The following is a 22,948-nucleotide window of genomic DNA, read 5'->3' as shown; positions in this document are numbered from 1 at the left end:
ATCCTCAGAGAAAACATATACTCTGAGTGTCCATAAATACACTTCATTGTAATAGACTTAGTTCAGCTACAGACCTCCACTACCAAATGCAGGTTGGACTGGGGGGTATTTCTGAGTTCACAGATTTCAAATTGTCTGTGTGCAAAAGTCTTATTTCTTAATGTTTATTTTAAAAAGAAAGCTCCAGGGGTGGCTCAGTGAAATGCTTTTGCAACTGTGACATCTCTTCCCTCTCTATAATGGAAGCAACTGGCGCAGAACATGAAGGGGAAGAAAAAAGAAAACCCATCCTGGAAGATTGCATTTCACAGAGCTGAAAGAGAAAGTGGAGGATTCAAAGCAAGGGACTGATTAAGAAGCACATCAGAGATGATCTTTTAAATGTTAATTTCTTCTGTGGCCTAGAGAATGATAACCTTGAAGTTCCTCTGATGTTAGCTGTCAGGGTGAGAAGCCCATTAGTTTTACTCCTGTATCACAAAGTGGGTCATCACATAGGGTAATGTCTTGGTTGCTAAAGCAGCAAGGGACCAAGGGTGGGGTCTTTCAGCTTCAAGTTTTCTTCTCCTTTATTTGGTTAAAGGATGTGTGGGCTATTGCTAAGGGCACTCTCCTTGACCTTGGAGCTTCAGATCTCCAAGCAGTGCTACAGGCTTGTTTGACACAGATGTGCTTGGAATAACTGACACGGTAGCTTCGTGTAGGAGGTATTTAATCTTTGTGATGCTTCTATTCAAGTTTATAGGGAAGCCACAGATCTCATAAATCTGTATTTGTAGCAGTTCTGTGCTTTCTGTAGTGAGAGTAAAGAGGAAGCACGAAGCTGCCCTGGACCCATCAGTTTCAGCAGCCTCATGTTTGCAGGGCCCTTAATGTCCTTAAGTCTGTTTTCTTCGAATATGAGCATGCTGGACCTTCAGTGACAGCTCTGAGGATGCATATAAAAGGTGAATTTACTGAAACAGGTGAGGAAGCTCTAACTGTACTGCCCTCTCTTGTTCTGACTTTTAAAGCCTCTGAGAGGTAAGAATCCTGGAAGCAAGCCCCACGGAAGGCAACGATGCCTTGTGATGATGCAGGGGATAGAAAAAACTGTTAACTGCTATGAGTGTAGGTTCTTTTTTGCAGGCCATGCTGGGGAACGTCAATCCAGGGCTCAGCGTAAATGTGTACATGTTGTATTTGGTGACTGTTAATGACCGTAGCCTTTTCTCAGCTGTTCAATGTCTCGGAGCTTTGAAGTAAGTGGATATAAAAAAAGGGCATGACCAAAAATGCCAGATAAAGGGAGAGACCCACTGCCACAGAGAGCAAAACTTGGAAACAGAAAACACGAGCATGTTCTATAACAAGTTTTAGAAGAGCTCTTCATCTCTTAATTCTCCTCCCTGGCTGCCTTCCTGTTTTCTTCTGTCCTTGCTTTCCGTTTCAGTTGAGCTGCTGCAATAAGGATTAAATTGTAGGCTTATCAGCTCTGTTTTAAAATGAGTACCCTACTCTGCTTATGAAAATCGCTAGGTAGCTTACAGTGGCAGCTATTTTGGGTGTGTTTACTGTAATGTACAACAGCAAAGAAGCTGCCCAAGGACCAGGAGAGATATTAAAGAACTTTTTCATCATTTTCAGGTTTTAGATATTAAAAAGCTGTGCAGTAGGTAGCTGGAGAGATGGCTGGCTGGGCTCTGTTTTGCAAGCCTGATACTCAGATTTGAGACTGAAAGGCTGCTCCTGCCTCCTTGGTTTTCAGCTCGAGGTCTTCCCCTCAATTTCCTCCTTGACTTCCCCCAGGCAGGGGTGAAGGCATGAAGTATTCTTTTTCCTGCTTTTGGACAATATGGAAAAAGAAAGTGCCCTGCAGTGAGTGCCTAAGGAGGAAAGACCTTCATAAGCTAGAGCTTTCCTTTGCTTTGGTCTTTTTCTTAGAGCAAGGGGATTTTAGAATCATAGAATCATAGAATCATAGAATAGTTGGGGTTGGAAAGGACCTTAAGATCATCTAGTTCCAACCCCCTGCCATGGGCAGGAACACCTCGCACTAAACCATGGCATGCAAGGCTTCGTCCAACCTGTCCTTGAACCCTGCCAGAGATGGAGCATTCACAACCTCTCTGGGCATCCCATTCCAGTGCCTCGCCACCCTCACAGTAAAGAATTTCCTCCTTATATCCAACCTAAACTTCCCCTGTTTAACTTTTAACCCATTACCCCTTGTCCTGTCACTACAGTCCCTAATGAAGAGTCCTTCCCCAGCATCCCTATAGGCCCCCTTCATCTCTTAGGCAGTAGGGATCCATTGGGTCTATAGGAGCTGCATTAGTAGTGGCTGATCTGCCCATTTCCTCAGCTGCCTTACCCTGGGGAAGCAGCTGGTGGTGTTTGGTTTAGGATTGAGCATGAACTGAAATCCTGATGTCTTCAAACAGGAGAGATACTATAGAGGAGAAAAGGGATACAGGGAAATGCTTTATTAAGCTTGTCTTAGGCCTCAAAGTAAATGTACCATTAAAAAAAGTTGCTGGAGAAACTGCACTCATTTGTGTTTTCTGCAGTGTTTTAGGAATTATTTCATAGGCAAATTTTTTTTCAGGGTATGTGTATATATATACACACATAAGTATGCAATGTCCTTAGCGAATATACGATGAATATAGAAATCTTCACAGAGAAATCATGTTCCCCCTGGAAAGAACCACCAATTAATAGGAAATGGTAGATGACCATTTTTGGTTTGTTTTTTTTTGAGGCAAGTCGTGTTGTAGTCTTCTAGTAATTGGGCTGTGTCTTATAGCTACTTGTCCTCTACAGGGGCTGAATATTACTTCAGCCCTGTTAGAGCACGTTCAATATGCATTTCAGAAACTGTGTTAGCAGGGTTTGATTTCTCATTGCAATTAAAGTTTAAAGCTTTATTTAATTTGATATGTGAATCTTTTGTTTCTTCAGGTGACAGTCCTTAGTTTTATGCATATATGCATTTAGGAGGAAGGCATGGAGGTGTGTTGTGGTCTGGTTTTATCACGTCAGAGATTTGTCTCTCCCTTACCAGAGGCTGAGTTTATGTTGTGAAATTAAATTCTTTTTAAGTGCTGAAATAAGTGTATGTATTAGATGTATCCTATTCCTCCTAATAACCTGGTCTAGAGGAATCAGGTTTAGTGTCTGCTTCTTGAGGTAGAAATTAGGATGAAAATTCTGTGGAAGTCAAGGGTCCAATAAGATGACAAGTTTCTGGGAAAGTTCTTAGGTGTAACATTGCAGCTGGGCTTTATAAACTTAGCTAATAGTTCAAATATGCAAGTATTTGAACATAATGCATATTTGCATATGTATGCATAATACGGGTACTAATAGGGTTTTCAAATACTCTTCTACCTTTCTCCTTCAGCACCTACATTCTACAAAAATGTGGCTATTAGATTCTTATCCTACCAAGTAATCTCTTTAGAAAATACATGGTAATTTTTCTTCCATTTTTCAGATGTCACCTACTTCTATCTCCAGGAATAGTATTTCCAAGAAGATCTGAATTTTCTTCACATTCAGAATGGTTTCCAGGTTATTCAAGCTGTTAGCTTCCTTGTAGTAAAGCAATTTAGGTTAAATATGCCTTTTGCAAAAGATGTGAATAGCTGAAATTGCAACTGAACTGCAAGGGTAATTGCATGAAAAGAAAGTTAATCTTTGTTTATCTTCTGTAACTTCTGCATTTGCTGCACTGGAAGCTGTCATAATGCCATTTCTCCTGTAGAAGTGGATTATTTACTTGTGATAATAGCCACATAAAATCATTAACATGCTGTCATAAACAGCTGTGTTAAAATGTGTTATAAATGGTGGTGACATAAATAAAATGTCCAACAAGAAGCTGCGATTTACAAACAGAACACAGTTGCCTTTGGGAGAAGGGAAAGGAACACATGCTTTTTAGAGTTACTCTTTCACACATTGTAAATATACTTCCTTAATATTACCTATGTTCTAGGGCAAAAGTGCCAAGCTTTCAGGCCTGATGCTGACATTATGCTTCAAGTAACTGAAATCATAGCATTACAACGCATATGAAAAATAAATCAGAATTTGACTACCCTTCTTGAGGTTATTAGACATTACATTTTATTCTAAGTTCTAATGGTGGTGTTCTTATTGTGTCTGAAGTACTCTTCAAATTGAGTTTCTCAGCTCTTGTTTCTCCTTTGCTAACTGTTATTAAGTTTTTGAAGCCACACTTTTTTCTGTATTTGCTTTGAAGGAAAATCTGATACCCGGCTACGCCAATTAGTGAATAGGTGGAACTAAGCACTTGACAATAAAATTAATTTCTGTAAAGAAAATGCCAAGTAGCTGTTTATGCACTGTTACATATATTCATAGAAATCTTTGGTTTGAGGTATAAAATTGAATTAATTAATTGTTTTCTTAGGACTTTTGAATCCTTTTATTTGTCTTCATTTGCTCTAATGAGGTAAAAGGATTCATTAATTTCGTACGAAAAGCAATAAAAGCCACTTTTGCATTCACATGCAGCTTTCTGAAAACTCCATTCCCAGTGCATGGGAGCACACAACAGTGGTGCTACTGCTGGCATCACTTTGTGTGTTGGGTGGAAGTTGGGGAGCAGCCTGTCTGTCTGGGAACCAGAGCTTGACATCTAAACCAGGAAACCCTTGGATCTGCTGCCCCTGGACTGGGGGAGATAGGCAAGCAGTGTGTCAAAACCATTGATTTTACTATGATATAGTGGAAACTTTCTCAAGCATAGCCACTCTGACTTGAGAAAACTGCGTGATCTAAAAATACATGTTGTGTGTGCTTTGCCTGCTGGTCAATCATTAGAAAATGCTTGATGCAGTAGAGATAAAGGACCACTTCGTGTTTCTTTCAGTTGTGTTTTTTTTTTTTTTGTGGAACTGCATCCACATGTTCTCAAGCAGTTTAATAATTATTTTTTTTCTCCTGTAGCAGATTTTATATTGTAGCTGTGGTCTGAGACCATCTCCCTCTGCCTTTACAGGCGAATTTAAAACTTAAACAGGGGAAGTTTAGATTGGATATAAGGAAGAAATTCTTTACTGTGAGGGTGGTGAGGCACTGGAATAGGCTGTCCAGGGAGGCTGTGAATGTTCCATCCCTGGTGGTATTCAAGGCCAGGTTGGACAGAACCTTGGGTGCCATGGTTTAGTGTGAGGTGTCCCTGCCCATAACAGGGGGATGGAACTGGATGATCTTAAGGTCCTTTCCAACCCTAACTATTCTATGATTCTATGATTTGCTGTAGAATCCCAGACTGGTTTTTGTTGGAAGGGACCTTAAAACTCATCCAGTTCCAACCCCTGCCACAGGCAGGGACCCCTTCCACTAGAGCAGCTTGCTCCAAGCCCTTATGTCCAACCTGGCCTTGAACACTGCCAGGGATGGGGCAGCCACAGCTTCTCTGGGCACCCTGTGCCAGCGCCTCAGCACCCTCACAGCAAAGAGCTTCTGCCTAAGAGCTCATCTCAGTCTCCCCTCAGGCAGGTTAAAGCCATTCCCTTTGGCCTGTCCCTACAGGCCCTTGTCTAAAGCCCCTGTATCCTTGCAGAAGGAAAAAATCTCAGGTTTTCAGTGCTGTGGTAGGGATGGTTGCCTCTTGGGCATTGGCTCAACAGCTCCCCTGAGTCTCCTCTGTACAAACGACATGCTCGCATAGTCTGTCTCGTCTCACTGGAAACCAGTGGCCAGACTAGTTACAGTGAGGGGAATGTTCTAGTGAGGAGAGCATCATTCTGATGAGGTGAAAAATGATCCATGAGGCCAAGGGTTTGGGCACTGTGTCGGGTAGATGGTGAGGCTGCAGTCTTGCTGTGTTTACTATTATCAAATAAATGGGAGGAAAGCATGCGAGGTCCAACACAATTTTTGTGCTTGTCACGTTGAAATGCATCTTAGGACATTTGGCCAGAGAAGGTCCTTTGTAAGGAATTCAATTCTCCAAGTAAACTTCAAGATGTATGGTGATTTTATGCCAATCTCCATCTCATATAGTTATATAGATTTTTAACTTTGCTTTATCTCTGTGTTGTATAAATAAAAGACCAATTTATCTACAGATATGTTTTGATGGAACAAACATATGATTTGTGTTTGGGATTTTTTTGCATGTGTTAATAATTTGCAGAGAAGCATAGCCTAATTTCTTTTCTTTGCCAGCTGCATCTGTGATGCCTATGGGGGTTGTATTGTAGCTCCTTATACTGAGTTTCTGTATCTAATACAGTATGTTCCTTCCTGCACAGAAATGTATAACCAATATTTACTCGCTGTCTCTTATGGCTTTGCTGTTTCAGGTTCACAGTTTAAGGCTTTTACAGCACTGAAATTCTTGACTGAGCCTTCAGATGCTGTCACCATGCGTGGAAGCAATGTGCTTCTGAACTGCGTTGCAGAATCAGATCAAGGAGCCCCAGTTATTAAATGGAAGAAAGACGCCGTCTTCTTGAACCTGGCAGTAGATGAAAGGAGACAGCAGCTGGCAAACGGATCACTCCTGATACAAAACATAGTCCACTCCAGACACCACAAGCCAGACGAAGGTCTCTACCAGTGTGAAGCATCTCTAGAAGGCGTTGGAGCTATCATCAGTCGCACAGCTAAGGTCATGGTAGCAGGTAGGGAGAAACATTCCTACCTTTTGGGTTGCTGGAAATACTCTTTGTAAGAACATGCTTTCTTAAAAAACAGGAGCAAAAAGTGCACATAAAAGCATTTCGAGTGCTTTGGGTTTTCTTTTCTCCCCCTCTTCAAAAGAAGTAAAGCTAGATATGACACTTCTATGACAGTAATTTATTTCTGACAAGGTATTATTCTTGTTTAAATATGTCTAATCACCTCTTTGTTGCTTTATCTACTGCATATTTATTGTCTTCAAAACAGATAAAACCTCTGAAGTTTGGAATTAACTGCTTTTCTGATGAATTGAAGATTACAACCCTCCTTTCCTCCTCCCCCTCCCCCCCCCCCCCAAACTTCTGTAAGGCACTAAATGTACAAATTTTTATTGTTTAGGAACTTTTTTGTAGAAGAGAACTCATTGCAGAGCTTATTGGAACTGGCAGCCTCTTTGTATTTCTTTCAAAGTGCTTGTGTAGGTATATTGCAAAAGGAACAGAAGTTTGTTACCAGGCATTTGAGAACGTTTGCGTCTTCTCGTTGACTTCACAGATATCTTCGTGAATCATGTTTGTCTGAAGTTTTGAAGGAGTCTTTTGCCTCTTCATCAGTCTGTAGAAGGATGTAGTGAGTCCTCAATTGTCTAATTATTGGGGAAAAAACATTTGAAAATCCGTCAAATCAAAAGAGAAGTACTTTTCTCCAGGCATCCAGTCTAAGCACTACCTAGTCTTGCTGTCATGCAACATTTTGAACAACACAAGGATGTGAGATAAAACTGAAGTTCAGTCTAGTTCAGTCAGGAGTTTTACAACTTTTTGTCATCCTGTGTGTTCCTAAACTCTTACCAGTTTCACTGGGAGGGAGTCCAGGCAGCTCTTCTCAGCTGGTCTGGACAGTCCCTCATGAACTAGGTGCCTTTTTCAGTCTTATGGTTCTTTTTGAAGAACCACTTCCCCTCCTCCAAACCCTTCTCCACCAGCTAGAAAAGCCATATTTTCTCATGGTATCAGATTAAAACAGGAAACAAGAGTCAGCTCTTTCCTAATCTATCTCCTCCTCACCACTTTTCTGTATGAATCTCTGGTCACTTAACCTAACATCATCAGCAGTTTATGTGCTGCTATGCTATGACTCCTACCCAAAGTGATGGAGAACCCCACAGATGCAAAGAAATTGGTCATTCTGTTACCAAGTTTCTCCTTCAGGGATAGCCTGCAGAGCCTTGCTTTGTGAAGTAGGACTTTTTGCCAGTTCAAGTTGTTATTTGGCCTTGATCTTGGTTACTGGCAACCACTAACTAATAAAATAACTTCAATTACTCTTTTTTAAGTGAATGCATATATGTATGTGTTCCCTGTGGCGCATACAGCTCTGTAATTTTGAGATTTTTGTAGGAAGAACTGTGCTTTTTGTGTCAGGTCCTGATCTCATATCCCTGCAGTGATGGTGGGCAGTTTGGGCTTGGGGGAGCTGAAACTGGGACAACTGATCGAGTTTTCAATATTGGAAAGACAGTGAATGGGACAAGATGCAGTGTGCCCAAAATTAAATACTGGATAGTTGTTTAAGTATTTTTAGTACAACAGCTGCCCAGGCAGACTATGGAGGCTCCACCTTGGAGATACTCATGACCCACAAGCTGCTGGAAGCTGCCCCTGCTTTCTGCAGGGCACTGGGCTTGGATGATCTCTGTAGGGGCCTTGATGACTCTGGTTTTTATTTCTTTTCTGATCATGTGAAAATGGTGCATATTGTAAGGTGAAACATAGGGTGTATGGCATTTAAAATTAGCAACAACTTCTTCAAGCAGAAATCGTTATTTTGCTCTCTGAAGGACATGTATTCCTGAGTGAGCAGAATTTCTGTGTTGGGTTGCGGAGTATTTTTTGAGGGAGTCAGTGTGCAGTGTTGGCAGAATGTCATTGACTCGGGGCACTGGCAGATGGAAACACGACAGAGTAAGGAAGAGAGGGCAAGAGGAGAAATGAAGGTCTCACTCTCCTGTATGTTGTGTTAAATCATTGCTTGGCAGAGCAAGTAAACGTCCTCTTACTACACAGATGATGGTTGGGGTAGGAGAGCTGTGTTCAATATTCTAACCCTTGAAAACTGAATCTTACTGATCTATTGTATGATGTACAAGATACTCCTGCTAAACAGACTTTCTGGACAGCCCGATGTTCTCATCCAAAGTTGATGATGGCATGTGTGATTGCACTGTCTTCAGGAGTGGAAGATTGTGTTCATGTCAACAGTACAAATCCTCTTTTCACTTAGTCTCCCATTGTGCAAGATTTTATTCTTTCAAGATTTTAAAGGAAGGATTGTGATCTTTAATATTTCAGGCAGGCTGTAGGAAAACATTCTGTCACCAAATTACAATCTAACCTTTGGTAGTATCACTTTGAAACTGTAGGCCTGTTCATAGCATTTTAAGTGCTTACTGTGCTGTTTGGCAACATACAATTCATCAACATTTATGTCTTTGTAGGTTGAAATTACCAAACCAGGGGCATGTATAAGGGACATAGATCTTTCTTTCTTGCAGTAAAGACTCAATGTGTTTTCCCAATGCTATTTAAAGCATTAACAGTCAATAAAGCAATCATCGCTAAAAGGTAACAGCTCTGCATGGAACAGGCTGTTCAGGGTTACTGAAAGTATATCGCCCTTTAAAAGCCCTTCCCCTTATACTTTCATGTCTTAAAGTGGTTTCAATAAATAAAATGTAGCAAATGAAAACTGTTCTTAATCAGTCAAGAATTTTATGCATGAAGCCTGCCATGTATGGGGAAAATACAGTGTTTCTAAGAACTTCTTGAGGGTCCTTACAGCCCTGACATGCTCCAGCTGTAAAAGTATTCCAGGCTGAAATGGAAATGAAAGCACTGGAGAGAAACCGCGAGCTGCTTCCTTTTCCAGTGTCTTATTAAAACTCCCAATTTAACAGACTACTGATTATCGGTATTTCCAGTAATTGGTGGGATTTCAGACAGAAACCACACTGCCCTGTTCTATCTCTCTGTTTATAGACTGCTGCAGCATCAATCTGTCAAAGTTTCTGGCTTTACTGTTGATCTGAAATGTTAGTCATTCAGAGGAAGATAAAAAGTGGAATCAAAGGTTCCTTTATAGGGAAAGTCCTGAACTTCAGCATCCAGTCCCTTGGAAACCAGTGCGATGAGATAGGAATTCTTTTGTGTGTGGTTGTGATGATTTTTAATTAGAAAATTATGCTGGAAATTATTTGTAATAGCCTTGTAAAAAACAAACCAAACAACAGACAATCTACATCACAGCTATAGATCCATTCAGACCAATGTTCTGGCTTTGGTAATCATCAGTAGCAGATTCCTAGAGTCTGTAGAACAATGAGTATCACAGAATCATAGAATCACTGAATAGTTTGTGTTGGAAGGGACCTTAAAACTCATCCAGTTCCAATCCTTGCCACAGGCAGGGACACCCTCTTCTACACCAGGTTGCTCCAAGCCCTATCCAACCTGGCTTTGAACATTTCCAGTTCACCTGAATTCTGTACCAGTCACCAACATGGGCTGTGTGTCAATAAAATCTTGTTGTGAGTGAAGCATTTGGACATTTAGATGACTTTTAATTAGTTTTTCTTTTTCAATTTGTCTTCCTTACCTCGTACTTACAGCGTTTCATTCTCTGCAGTCCTGGCTGAAATCAGAGGTTATTTTGGAGGATGGAGAGGGAAAGAAAACCAAAACACAACAACCAACTCTCTAAAAGAATAGTTAGGGCATGCTTTGTCAAAGTAATTGAAAATATCTCCTATCTGATGAGGTCAGTGTAAAAGTGCAGCTGGCCAGCTTTAAGGAGCCCTTTGAGCTCCTGAAAGATTTAATCTCATGAAGAATTTTTAAGGCAGTGTTATGGCATGTGTCACTAGATGGTAGCTTAAGTACAGTCTCACTAGCCTTCTCTTTATTGTGGAAAGAGCTTTCTGGTTGATCTGAAGGTTAATATCCAGGCAAGAAATAGGGGATTTCTCAAAGTGTTGCTGCAGTGTTGCTTATTGCATGAGTTGAGCAAGTACCAGAGAATTAACAAAACCCATTAGTCATATTTCCCCTTCAGCTGAAAGTTGGTCCAAATGCTCCCAAAAACCTGCTAGTCAAGCAATAACTTATTTCTTCAAGAGCTTTAGAGGATTTTAAAATGCTTTTAAACAGTGTTTGGCACCATCAGTGTATTCCTCAGCTCTGAATGTGAGAGTGCCGTTTGTGCCATGGTGTTTTACAGGTTGCTTCATCAGTATTAGAGGAATAATTTAAGCAACCCCAAGTAAAATGAACCATGAACTGGTTTATAATTGTACTGCTAAGAATCAAAATTTTGCTTTGTACTTGTCTAGATAGAACACCAGGAGATTCCAAAGACACAAGGTAACTGGACTTAGAGATTACAGCCTTGTATTTATTGTGACTGCACTTTGTGCTGTGCTGCTGTTTTTGTAACAGCACTGCCACACTTCACAGAATGGATGAGGTTGGAAAGGACACTGGAGGTCATCTAGTCAAGCCTCCCTGCTCAAGCAGGGTCACCCAGAGCACATTGCTGAGGCCTGTGACCAGACAGGTCTTGAATATCTCAGGGATGGAGACTCCATGGCCTCTCTGGGCAGCCTGTTCCAATACTCAGTCACACTCGGAGTAAAGAAGTTCTTATGTTCAGGTGGAACTTCCTGTGGTTTAATTTATGCCTGTTGCCTCTCATCCTATTTCTTGTCATCATGGAGAAGAGTCTGGTTCCGTCATCCAGACACCCTCCCTTCAGACACTTGTATAAATTTATCAGAACCTCCTGAAATCTTCTCCATGCTGAACAGGCCCAGCTCCTTCAGCCTTTTCTTGCATGAAAGATGCTCCAGACCCCTCATCGTTCTCATAGCCCTACACTGTACTTGTCTGTCTTGTACCGGCGAGCCCAGAACTGGTTACAGTATTCCATGTGAGGCCTCATCAGGACTGAGCAGAAAGGGATGATCACCTCCCTCAATCTGCAGGCAAAGCTCTTCCTAATGCAGCCTGAGACACCATTGATCTTCTTGGCTGAAAAGTCCCATTGCTGGCTTACGGGCAACTTGTTGTCCACCAAGAACTCCCAGGTCCCTCTCTGTAGAGCTGCTTCCCAGCAGGTCAGACCCCATCCTGTACTGGTGTGTGGGGCTATTCCTCCCCAGGTGCAGGACCCTGTGTTCACAGGGCTTTCAAAACTTCCATTCCAAAAGGGTCCTCTCTGCCCATCTCTCAGGAGTGTCCAGATCCTTCTGAAGGAGAGCACAGCACCCTGGAGTGTGAGCCACTCTTCCCAGTTCCATATCCTCATGCAGAGGAGGCACTCTATCCTTTCATCCAAGTAATCGATGAACAAGTTAAACAATACTGAACCCAATATTTGAGTAACACAAGTCTAGGTGCTGGGCCAGCTGTTGAACCTAAGGTTAAGATCTTTCAGGTGTGAAGAAATTCAACTCCTCACTTAGGAAAATAATGAAGGTGTAACACTGAATTATTTTCAGAATATTATAAATCCACTGGTCATTCTGAAAGATCTGTATAAGTGCGCAAAGAAAAGTGATACATTATGAAATACAACATTAGATGCTATTGCCTACCAGCATTTTTGGATTTTAATGAACTAAGGTTGAAAATCAATCATTTAGAATAACACAGGGAGGTATTGGCTCTAAGAAACTATGGGATAAACATGGAAAATCTGCAATAACAAAATTTAGAAAATACTGCATTGGGTAAACAAAATGTGGTTGTCCTGGTTTCAGCTGTAAGTTGTTTTTTTTTTTCTCCTTCCTAGTAGCTGTTTCAGTGCTGTGTTTTGGCTTTAGTCTGAGAACAATGCTGGCAACACACTGATGTTTTAGTTGCTCAGTAGTGCTTATCCTGATCAAGGATTTTTCAGTCTCTCATGCTCTGCCAGTGAAGAGGGGTACGAGAAGCAGGGAGGAAGCAGAGTCAGGACACCCGACCCAAAGTAGCCAAAGGGGTATTCCATCCCACAGCACATCATGCCCAGTATAGAAACTGGGTGAAGTCTCCCGGAAGGCCCAGATCACTGCTCAGGTTGGGCTGGGTGTCATTTGAGGGGTGCTGAGCAATTGTATTGTGCATCACTTGTGTTTATGGGTTGTTTTTTTTTTCATTTCCCCTTTTAGTTTTATATTCTCTCTCATTGTTATTTCCCTTATCATTATTAGTGGTAATAGTAGCAGTTTTGTATTATACTGTAGTTACTGGACTGTTCTTATCTCATCCCATGGGTTTACATTCTTCCCATTCTTCACCCCATCCTAACCCCAGGAGACTTTAAGCTATTTAATGTGAATTCATAAACCATAATAAATGTAGTGAACAAAACTAAAACAAACTTTACTTCCCTCACAAACTCATTTTGGAGCTCCAAAAATTGATTTTCTTGATAAATGGAAAAATAAAATAATAATAAAAAAAAGCAAGTCAATAACTGTAGAACAGACATTACGGCTGTGTAGCTAGAAAGCTTAGATTACAAGTATCACCCCTTGACAGTGAATTCAGAAAGGCAGATGGAGGTTTATGAACTTTCAGCCAAGAGGTTTTCCTCTTTTTATATTCATATATATAGATTTATATTTATATTCATATTTTACATGAATACATACAGCATTCCTGTACATTAGTATGTACTCCAGCACACAGTGTGTACTGGTGCATAGAGATTTGCTGGGGAATCAATGAGGGCTTGGGTAAGTCCACTGTTTAATGACTAGCAAGATGATTTATATGTTCTTTTTTTTTTTTTCTCCTTGCCATAAAAATATATGCCCATGGGACCACTTTTTACATCACTTGATGACCTGTAGTGCTTTATAATTTTTTTTAGTTAATGGAATGGATGATTTCCAAGTGCTCACACCATGCTATTGCTGCTTAATGTTCCTTTGTTGTATTTGCAAGATCCACCTGCAAATGAGTCCACAAATGTGTACTCTGTCATGCCATTAAAGCTCATTAGCATGCTTGTATTTAAAAGCTGATCTGAAATGTGAAAGGACATACCAGAAAATCAGGTAAATATTTGACTCTTTACATGCCACTCTCCGTTTTGGTTCCTGTATTTTTCCACTGTCTTGTCATGGTTTGGTATAAGATGCAGTTTTCTTTGGTGTAAATGAGGGTGCAGGGGTACAAGTGATCAAAAAGCCCCAAACGAAATGCCAGCATATCTAGTAAGGTAGTTGTCATTTTGATGCAATCACTGATTGTTTTTTTTCTTTAAGTGGTCATTTTCAACATTATTCATGGTTATTATTTGTATAAGGTGAAAAACCATGGGAAAAGTTTCTGTTCTGTATAATCAGTCTTGTGCAACAGGCTGTGAGTGACATCCTTAATTCTTCTGTGTGTTTGTCCCACATTTAGTCTGGTGGAACTGAAGCAGCTCCTCTATTTGCCTCTTCCATATGTGGAGCAGCTCCAGGTCTCTCTACTTTCCCATGCTAAGCTGTGATGGGATTTCTCATTGCCTGGCACAACGTTTGTATGTGATGGCTTTATTTACTTGGGAGTAATCTTAGTGTCTGGTATAAGGCAAGATACTTGGATACTTACTGAATAGCAGAACATATCTTGAATACCCAGTCCACTGAAAATTTAAAAGTAACCAGCTGCTTTTAGTGACAGGCTGCTCTTCGTAATCATAGAATCATAGAATGCTTTGGCCTCAGAACAGTGGCAGAGATGGGGCAGCCACAGCTTCTCTGGGCACCCTGTGCCAGCGCCTCAGCACCCTCACAGGGAAGAGCTTCTGCCTAAGAGCTCATCTCAGTCTCCCCTCGGGCAGGTTCAAGCCATTCCCCTTGGCCTGTCCCTACATCCCTTGTCCCAAGCCCCTCTCCAGCTTTCCTGCAGCCCCTTCAGGCACTGGAGCTGCTCTCAGGTCTCCCCTTCAGGAGCCTTCTCTTCTCCAGGCTGCCCCAGCCCAGCTCTCTCAGCCTGGCTCCAGAGCAGAGCTGCTCCAGCCCTCGCAGCATCTTCACAGACTCATTTTAACAGGTCCATGTAATCACAGTTTCTGCTAAGCACTGAGTGGTTTTGAAGAGAATTATTAGCTTTTTATCATACATATCTACTGACTTCTAGTGCCCAGACAAACACAGCAGCCAGCTTCTGCCCCATTACTAAAAATACTGAATTCTTCACTCTGGACAGGTAGAAGGAATAGTTTTGGAGTCTTCGGAGCCAGTCATCAAAGCCTTTTGGGTGAAGAATCAGAGAGAAAGTGGGCCCAAAGGCCAAGAAGTAGAAAAGGCTGAGCACTATATTGGCACAGCTACAGGTTGGGCAGAGAAGAGATTCAGAGCAGCCCAAGGAGAAGGACCTGCAGGTGTTGGTCAATGAGAAAATGAACATGAGCCGGCTTCAGTGTGTGCTTGCAGCCCAGAAAGCAACCGTATCCTGGGCTGCATCAAAAGGAGCGTGACCAGCAGGTTGAAGGAGGTGATCCTGACCCTTTACTCTGCTCTTGTGAGACCTCACCTGGAGCATTGTGTGCAGTTCTGGTGTCCTCAACATAAAAAGGACATGGAACTGTTGGAACAAGTGCAGAGGAGGCCACGAGGACGATCAGGGGCTGGAGCACCTCCTGTATGAAGACAGGCTGAGAAAGTTGGGGCTGTTCAGCCTGGAGAAGAGAAGCTGCGTGCAGACCTCATAGCAGCCTTCCAGTATCTGAAGGGGGCCTATAGGGATGCTGGGGAGGGACTCTTCATTAGGGACTGTAGTGATAGGACAAGGGGTGATGGGTTAAAACTTAAGGGAAGTTTAGATTGGATATAAGGAGGAAATTCTTTCCTGTTAGGGTGGTGAGGCACTGGAATGGGTTGCCCAGGGAGGTTGTGAATGCTTCATCCCTGACAGTGTTCAAGGCCAGGCTGGACAAGGCCTTGCGTGATATGGTTTAGCGTAAGGTGTCCCTGCCCATGGCAGGGGGGTTGGAGCTAGATGATCTTATAGTCCTTTCCAACCCTAATTATTCTATGATTTAGGTATGGTATAATCTAGATACAGTACAACTAATCAGTTATGCCTAAGAATCCAGAGACTTTAGGGTCCCATGGAGATGAGGGCAAAAAGAAGCATGTCTGTGACAGCCCCTGTGGTGTCCAGTTAATGCACAGCTCTGGCTTACACTCATTTTTCTCTTCCAACTCTCTGTACCATAATGTTCCATTGATTTTAAAATAGCGAGCAAAGTAGTAGGTCATGTCTGAAGGTAATCTTTGCTAATATTCCACCTCACATTCAAGTGCCTGAAAACCAAGACACTAATAGGACACTTTCATCACTTTTTAATTTTACTTCTGTAGTTGACTTAATGTAGGGAGTGACTTGGGAGGAGCGGACTCCTGAGGACTGCTCCAGTTGTACATTTCTTCATGTGTATCTATCCACGTTGCTTGTGGGTACGCTTTCTGCCAGGAGGAGGAGTAATTAACTCTATGTTTAATACAAAAAATAAAGAGCTATCTGTTCATCTGCATTAATGCAGTGAGTCCTCTAGGATCCTCAAGGCAATGGCAGAGGCATGGCTCCCATTCTGTAGCTCCAACAAAACTGCATCTGGATTCAGAACCATCAAGGCTCCACTGTTTTCCCCTCTCCTCCACTCTGAGGGCCAAGTAGAAATCCAGATACTCTGAGCTAAATTTACTCTTTCACATGTTTATTTTCCACTTTTAGCAGAGCAAAGGGTATGCGTGCATCAGGGCTTTTGATTGCCAGTCTGAAACACCTTTCATTGTACCAGGGCACCACATTTCATCTTATTTTGTCTCTCTAGTCACTTAATGCTATCTTCTTGGCTTGGGCAGTTCCTCATGATGTGAGCTGTGCTGCTGGATTACAGCTCTGCTGGGAAGGTATCCCAAAGGAGACAGCTGGACAATTACAGTGTTGTTGCTTGTGCCAGTTTAAATTGTAACTGCACATAGTTAGTCAACCCATATGCCAAAGTCCTCCTTTCACACCCTCCTTTGCTGATGTATGAGTGCTGAGACAATGCTGAAGCCAGAGCTCTGAAGCGGTACTCCTTCTGTTGCATTGTATTGTCTCATTGCTTTGCCTTGTTCTCTTGCCTGCCATCCGTCTGTTTCTCAAATTCTACAATTGAAGCAGGAGATATCTTTGGACAGAAACAAGTTGGGTTTTTTTTTTATTCAATCTTCTAAGTGGCTTCTTCCAAGTCTGAGGCCATTGTTCAATACTCCTGTTTGTTGTGTGAGGGGATTGCCTGCCTCTCTGCAATCCCATGTTTTCATAATTAGTGGCAGGATTGGTGGTACTTATTACACCTAAATATCTTTTATTATTTTTTTTTTAATTATTTTATTATTTTAAATATCTGTCCCTTTTATCTTAGCTAATTTCTTAATGAACATTATTTAGTTCATTAAAATGAAAGTTTGAAAATCACAAATTATGAAATTTGTGTCAACACACTGATTCTTTCATAGTTTTCAGTTTCATAAGTTTATCAACCTGTAAGAGAGCAACATTCCAGACTTAAAAAAAGGTGTTTGAGAACTGCATTACTCTACAACGCTCCTTTACTTTGGGGGCAAGGTGACAATAGCAACATTTTTTCTGCAGCATTCTGTAGACTTCTACTATTGGGACGTTGAGAAATGCTCAGAGGGAGTGTATGCCACCGCAATTCCAGCTCTTCTGACCCTTGTGCTGCATAGAAACGTGACTTCAATTAGCAAATTTAATTTAGGAAAAAGGGTTTGCTTTCATTTTTAGTGCCTGACAGAGATTTACTTAGGCTGAACTTGAGGAGATTGGATTGAAAAAGGAGCAGCCTTGGTTGGCAAGGGCGTGAAGTCTCAGTGAATTAAAATAACGGGGTGTAATAGATCACAGGCACTGGAGATGACCAGTAGCCTGTAGATATCTGGTCAGTTTACCTTCCAAGAGAGGACTGTTCCCACACTCTGTTTGCTGATGATCTGTCTGCTCTGACTTTACAAGACCTGAGTGATAAGAGTCCCTTGGAACTGTGTCGTACATGATCTGTTGGTGTGTTTTTTTCTAGAAATTAAACTTAAGTTTTCTTGGTGTCATAACTTTGTCCCTGTTGCACAGGACAAAGGGGCTGTTGGGGTCTAACGTTCTAAGCCTGAAAACAAGTGCTTGAGTTGTAAGTCCTTTGGTACATAAACTAACTTTTTTTGATTTTCTTCCTGATTATAAAAGAGCTTTTCAACTTGCTCGTGTCCCCTGGCCTACTGTGACAGAATAGGCGATGACTAATGCAGTACTTTTACGGAAGAAAAAAGCTTTCATGATTCTCTCCTTCCAAACGCTTTCATGATTCTCTCCTTCCTAGACCTTGTAGTTTGTCTGAGACTTGATGAAAACCTTTTTACTCTTTGCTGCCTTTTTTGGTGTCCCCTCTTCTTTCATCCATCTCCCAGTGGCAGTTATTTGAGTGAAGAAGGACCTACCTGCATGTACTTCCTGGTGCTGTCAGCTTCACGTTCGGTGCTTTGGGGAGGACTGAGCTCCCTTGCTTTTGGGAGCATTTTGTCTCCTTTTCTTTTACTGCTGGGTACAACCCCTCTGCCTAAGGCCAGTCCCCTGCTCCGGGCTGTCAGGACACTGGTGCTTAAACCTCCTGCACTGCTCATGCTTCTGGTCTTCCATGCCCCCAGTTACATATTCTGTATTTTCTCTGGAATTTCTACTTTTTTTTTTTTTTTTTTAGGCAAAAAGGCTTTTTTTTTTCTTTTTTTACATTAGGAATTTCTCTTCTTTATGATCTTTTTTGTTGTTGTTACCTGGAAGTAGCAATGCTCACATCTGAGTTTGCAGAGGTCAAAATATTCCTAAGTTTTCTATGAGCCTTCTTGGTGTGATATACAAGTGCTTCAGATGTATTTGTCAGCCTACTGCTACAGAATACTTTGCAGAAATACAAATAATGATGTGAGAAATATACTACTCCAGCGTTACAACAGGAGAAAATAAAGAAAAGTTGAGAAAGAAAAGAAATAAAAGGCCACTTGCTTCTATTTAGATGCTGACTGAAATTAGCTGCTTGAAGTTCCTTCTGGACTTCTGTCTGACCATGGAGGCATTTAAAGCCTGTCTGTGCAGGCAGGATCAGGCTCCCTGCAGGAGAACTGATAGGCACCAAAAGCTGGAGGAGTTGCCCCTGCCCTTCTGTACCATGCTCCAAGTATTGCAGTACTCAAAACAACAATGGAGCAGTCAACAGCCTTATCCAGCCCAGTTTCATTGCAGGACACAGATTTTCTGATGCCCAACCTACATCTTCTGTAATATTAAGGAATATGATCTAATCCTTCTATTTATGATCAAGAACAACAGAGGGATCATTATTCAATTGCAGTTTAACACATGAAAACCTTTTAGACAGTCCCCTCACCCATACTCTTACTTTTTCTGGACTAAGTAAAGGTGGCTCCATGCCCAGGATAGGTGGGATGGAACTGGATGATCTTGAAGATCCCTTCCAACCCAAACCATTCTGTGATTCTATGAAACCTGACTAAAGTGGCACATGCATCATCTTCCGAAATATCTTACTTTTTTTTGTTTTGTTTTGTTGCTTAGTTGGTGTCATGGTTTAAACTGGGTGGCTGACTGGGTTTAAACCACGACAGTTGGATAACCAGATGATACACCCTTATCCAACAGCGGCATCATTAGCGTCGCATGGCACAAGGTAGCAGGAAAAAAGTGAAGGATATTCATACGTCTCCCCAGGGGAGTGGTGAACTCCCCAGCATGGGACGCTGCTAAAATTCAGCTAAGCAAGGTGAAGGAACATCTAGTCTAGGTGTCCTGGGTTCAGCAGTAGCAGTCATTTTTCCCCTTCTTGGTAGCTGATGCAGTGCTGTGTTTTGACTTTCGGCCTGGGAACAGAGCTGATAGTGATGTTTTGGTTTGGCCAAGGACTTTGTGAGCCTCATGCTCTGCCAGGGAGGAGGGGAAGCCAGGAGGAAGCAGAGACAGGACACCTGACCCAAACTGACCAAAGAGGTATTCCATACCACAGCACGTCATGCCCAGGATGTAACTGGGAGTTAGCCGGAAGGGCTGGGAGACTGCAGGGTTGGAGGAGGTATCGGTCGGAACTTGGTCGGGCTGGGGGGGCGAGTTATCGGTCGGCTGGTGCTGAGGTGTTGTATTCTCTTCCCTTGTTATTTCCTTTATCATTATTATCATTGGTGGTAGCAGTAGTGATTTGTGTTATACCTTAGTTACTAAACTGTTCTTATCTCAACCCGTGGGAGTTGCATTCTTTTCGATTCTCCTCTCCGTCCCTCCGAGAGCAGGGGTAGGGCAAGAAAAGGGGGGGAAGTGAGCGAACGAATTACCTGACTGGGTTTAAACCACGACACTAGGTTATGCTTTGCCTAGAAAGGTTGGACCAGGTGATCCTCGAGGTCCTTTCCAACCTAGAATTCATGATATACTTTAACAATATATGTTATAGGGGGGTTCTTGAAACTATTCTTCCAGGCACTGTGTAGTATAATTATTTCTTACAAGGATTATAATGTCGGTATCTTTCATGTGTTTCTACTATAAAATAAACAATCATGAGTTCTTCCTCGGAAAAGTGTACACTGTAAAGCAAGTAACAATGGATAATTTTATAGCTGCATTTATTTTAGAACTCTGTTCTTCTATAATCTTATTTCTTTGGAAAAGCCTTGGCTACGTTTGCTGAAATGTGTTATTTTCTTAAGCATGAGCAGTTCTGTGTAATTTTATACTTACAGTTTGAACTTGGTGTCATGTAGTCTGGGGTAGTTGGATATAATATCAGGAGTTCACAGTGAACCCTACACTTAAATTGCTCATCCTGCATATCTTGAACATTAGGGACCTGGCTCTCAGAATAGCATTTACAATGATCAATTGGATCTGAAGTATCATTTATAGTGGATAGGGAGAATTAAATGCCAAAGAGTGAGATTTGTAGGAGCTGGTGTGCTGAATGCCAACATCTGCTGAGGAGGAACGTGTCTGTAGTCTCATCTTTTTCCTTTACTAGAAACTAGGGAAACTACCCTCTGTACTTAAAATAGCAGACACTTGGGCATAGATGGAACAATCATTCTTCCTCTGATGATGCGATAACAACAGGTAGCGATGTCTATTTTGTTGAAATTCTTGCTAATGAAATGACAGATTAGAGTTTCAGATCCATTTTGATAGATGCGTAGGAACCCATTGCACCCATTCTCCGGAACAATATTTCTGTTCCCCTTCGTGTGAAGCTGCAACACAGCCCAGCCAAAAATGCTTTTTTTTTGCAAGAGCTGAGGATTGAAACCATTTTTAAGTGCTTTTATTGAAAGTGACTGTTGAGCATGTTAGAGTCTCTCAAATGTTTGTTTGCGTGCCTGGAAAACTCGGTGGTTTTGTGAATTTTGGGCATCTCAAGGAGCATAAACTCTTAAGTGTTCAGAGAGCTGGGTTAGCCAGAGCAGAAGAGCTTTGGGATATACTCAGCAGTATCATTTTGAGTACTAAAGTACATTTTCTAGTGACAACTCAGACATCTATTCTGCTTAATTTGCATAAGTGGGTCCTGTGAAGGGTTTTTTGCTCGCTTTCAGTCTAGTTTAGCTGACCAAGTTCTGAGTAAGCGTATTCTTTAGATATCTAAGCGCTATTTCACCTGTGGTATACTTCTGATCTTGGTTTTGGCTGAGTCTTCAGTGCATTTCAGGATAAATACAAATGCAGCAGACTTCAAAGTGTGTCTCTGTGTGATTTCTTTGCTTTATGCTAACATCCGTACTGGTAAAACAGCAGCAGTTGTTCATGGAAAGTGAAACACTGAACAACCATGACTGGGTGGAGATAGCGGATAATTCAAAAGTGTCAAGGCTTTCTAGGTAGCTGGTACTTTGCATCTTTTATTTTTTTTATTACGTCTTCTGTGATTTCTTGATTTTTACTTTTGTCCCTAACAAAGGTAATGAAGATATAGTCACTGTCAGGTATTTCCTCATGTTAATTTTGTTTTCTGACTTGGAACAATCTTGTGACCACCTTGCATGCTCTCTTGTTTCCAGTTTAACCTTTCTAATGGTTTCCTGACCTTGCTTACTTGAAATCTATACAGGTTTCTGAAGTGATGTTTAATAAGATGAGAGAAGCTGTTTACAACCCTCTCATTTGTCCTTGGTGGCCTCTGTTGGGCAAATGAGAGAGAGGTCAATTGTGATGCTACAGTGTCACTAACAGGGGAGAGATTTAAATTAGCTGGGACAACCTTCAAGTTCCATAAAACACGTCATCCAAGCAATTTAATTAAAAGGGGTCAAATTTCTCTACCCTAGTTGGTGCCTCTATTTGACCAAGAGAAACAGTTGATATATACACTCATTTGGGACTTGATTGACACAGCAGTACAGAAATGTAGGTTTCCACATTTCTCCGCATTCCCTGATTGATGCAGGATGATTACGGGTTTACAAGCTGAAATGTATAATTCTCAAACCTTCTTATTCCGTATTTACTAGTAGATGATACAATCCAGCACTGACAGGGGATTGAAGGGATGACATATAGGTCTCTTCCATCTCTAATCTCAGATTCTATGAAAAGCTTTAGAATGTAAATTGGAAACATGTTTTATATTCGTAAATGCAAAAATACTCTTGAAAAGCTTTCACTTCGAAAGGATTATTATGATTAGCATTTATTATGCTGTTGTTTTCATGCAAAAAAGAAAATCCTGCCCAGATTTTACTCAAATTGAACTTTTGTGCCTTGCATAATAGCTGTGCTTTAATTTGAATAAGATTCAGAATAAAGTGGCCAGATAGAAAGTTAAACACTGTAGAGTCAAGAATCTCAATTTAAGCTGCTAAATGCATGTGTTTTAGTACACAGACAAAAATGAGGATGTTTACAAGTAGTATCACAAAGGGCACATGAAAAAGTCTAAGGAAGAAAAAGCAATTTAGTGGAGAGCAAGATGCTAAGTTTCCTAATTTTCTCTACAGCTATAAAATCTGGTAAAACAAGGTGAGTGATTGCATTCATTTTATTACAGTGGTTCCCACTAGGGTAGCTGTAGCTGAGAGTCTGTCAGCATTTTCATTATAAACTCTGTTTTCATGTGTTTATAACTCACTCCTAAAAGCTCACCTGGGCTGGCGTCTGGAATTCAAGATCTTAAGTCAGAAAATAATATTTCACACATTTAGAAAATAACGTGTTGGGCT

At 41.4% G+C, this 22,948-nt stretch overlaps 1 protein-coding gene and 1 long non-coding RNA gene across 2 annotated transcripts in view; one reads left to right on the top strand and one right to left on the bottom strand.

Moving 5' to 3' along the window:
- The window catches only part of DCC (DCC netrin 1 receptor), a 602,355-nt gene that overhangs the window by 214,425 nt on the left and 364,982 nt on the right, over positions 1-22,948 (top strand). The window contains exon 2 of the mRNA XM_057405653.1: positions 6,324-6,644. Coding sequence (XP_057261636.1) covers positions 6,324-6,644 — 321 coding nt within the window. The remainder of the gene's footprint in view (positions 1-6,323; positions 6,645-22,948) is intronic.
- Positions 1-22,948, bottom strand: part of LOC130597281 (uncharacterized) — a 269,591-nt gene that overhangs the window by 12,914 nt on the left and 233,729 nt on the right. Inside the window, exon 2 of the long non-coding RNA XR_008971709.1 lies at positions 15,381-15,482. This is a non-coding gene — a long non-coding RNA (uncharacterized LOC130597281). The remainder of the gene's footprint in view (positions 1-15,380; positions 15,483-22,948) is intronic.

Source organism: Pezoporus wallicus, unplaced genomic scaffold (assembly GCF_028554395.1).
Source record: "Pezoporus wallicus isolate ANWC-B61680 ecotype Strahan unplaced genomic scaffold, APGP_CSIRO_Pwel_v1 scaffold_13428, whole genome shotgun sequence".
Lineage (NCBI taxonomy): Eukaryota > Metazoa > Chordata > Aves > Psittaciformes > Psittacidae > Pezoporus > Pezoporus wallicus.
This window is presented reverse-complemented; position numbering and strand designations above follow the sequence as displayed.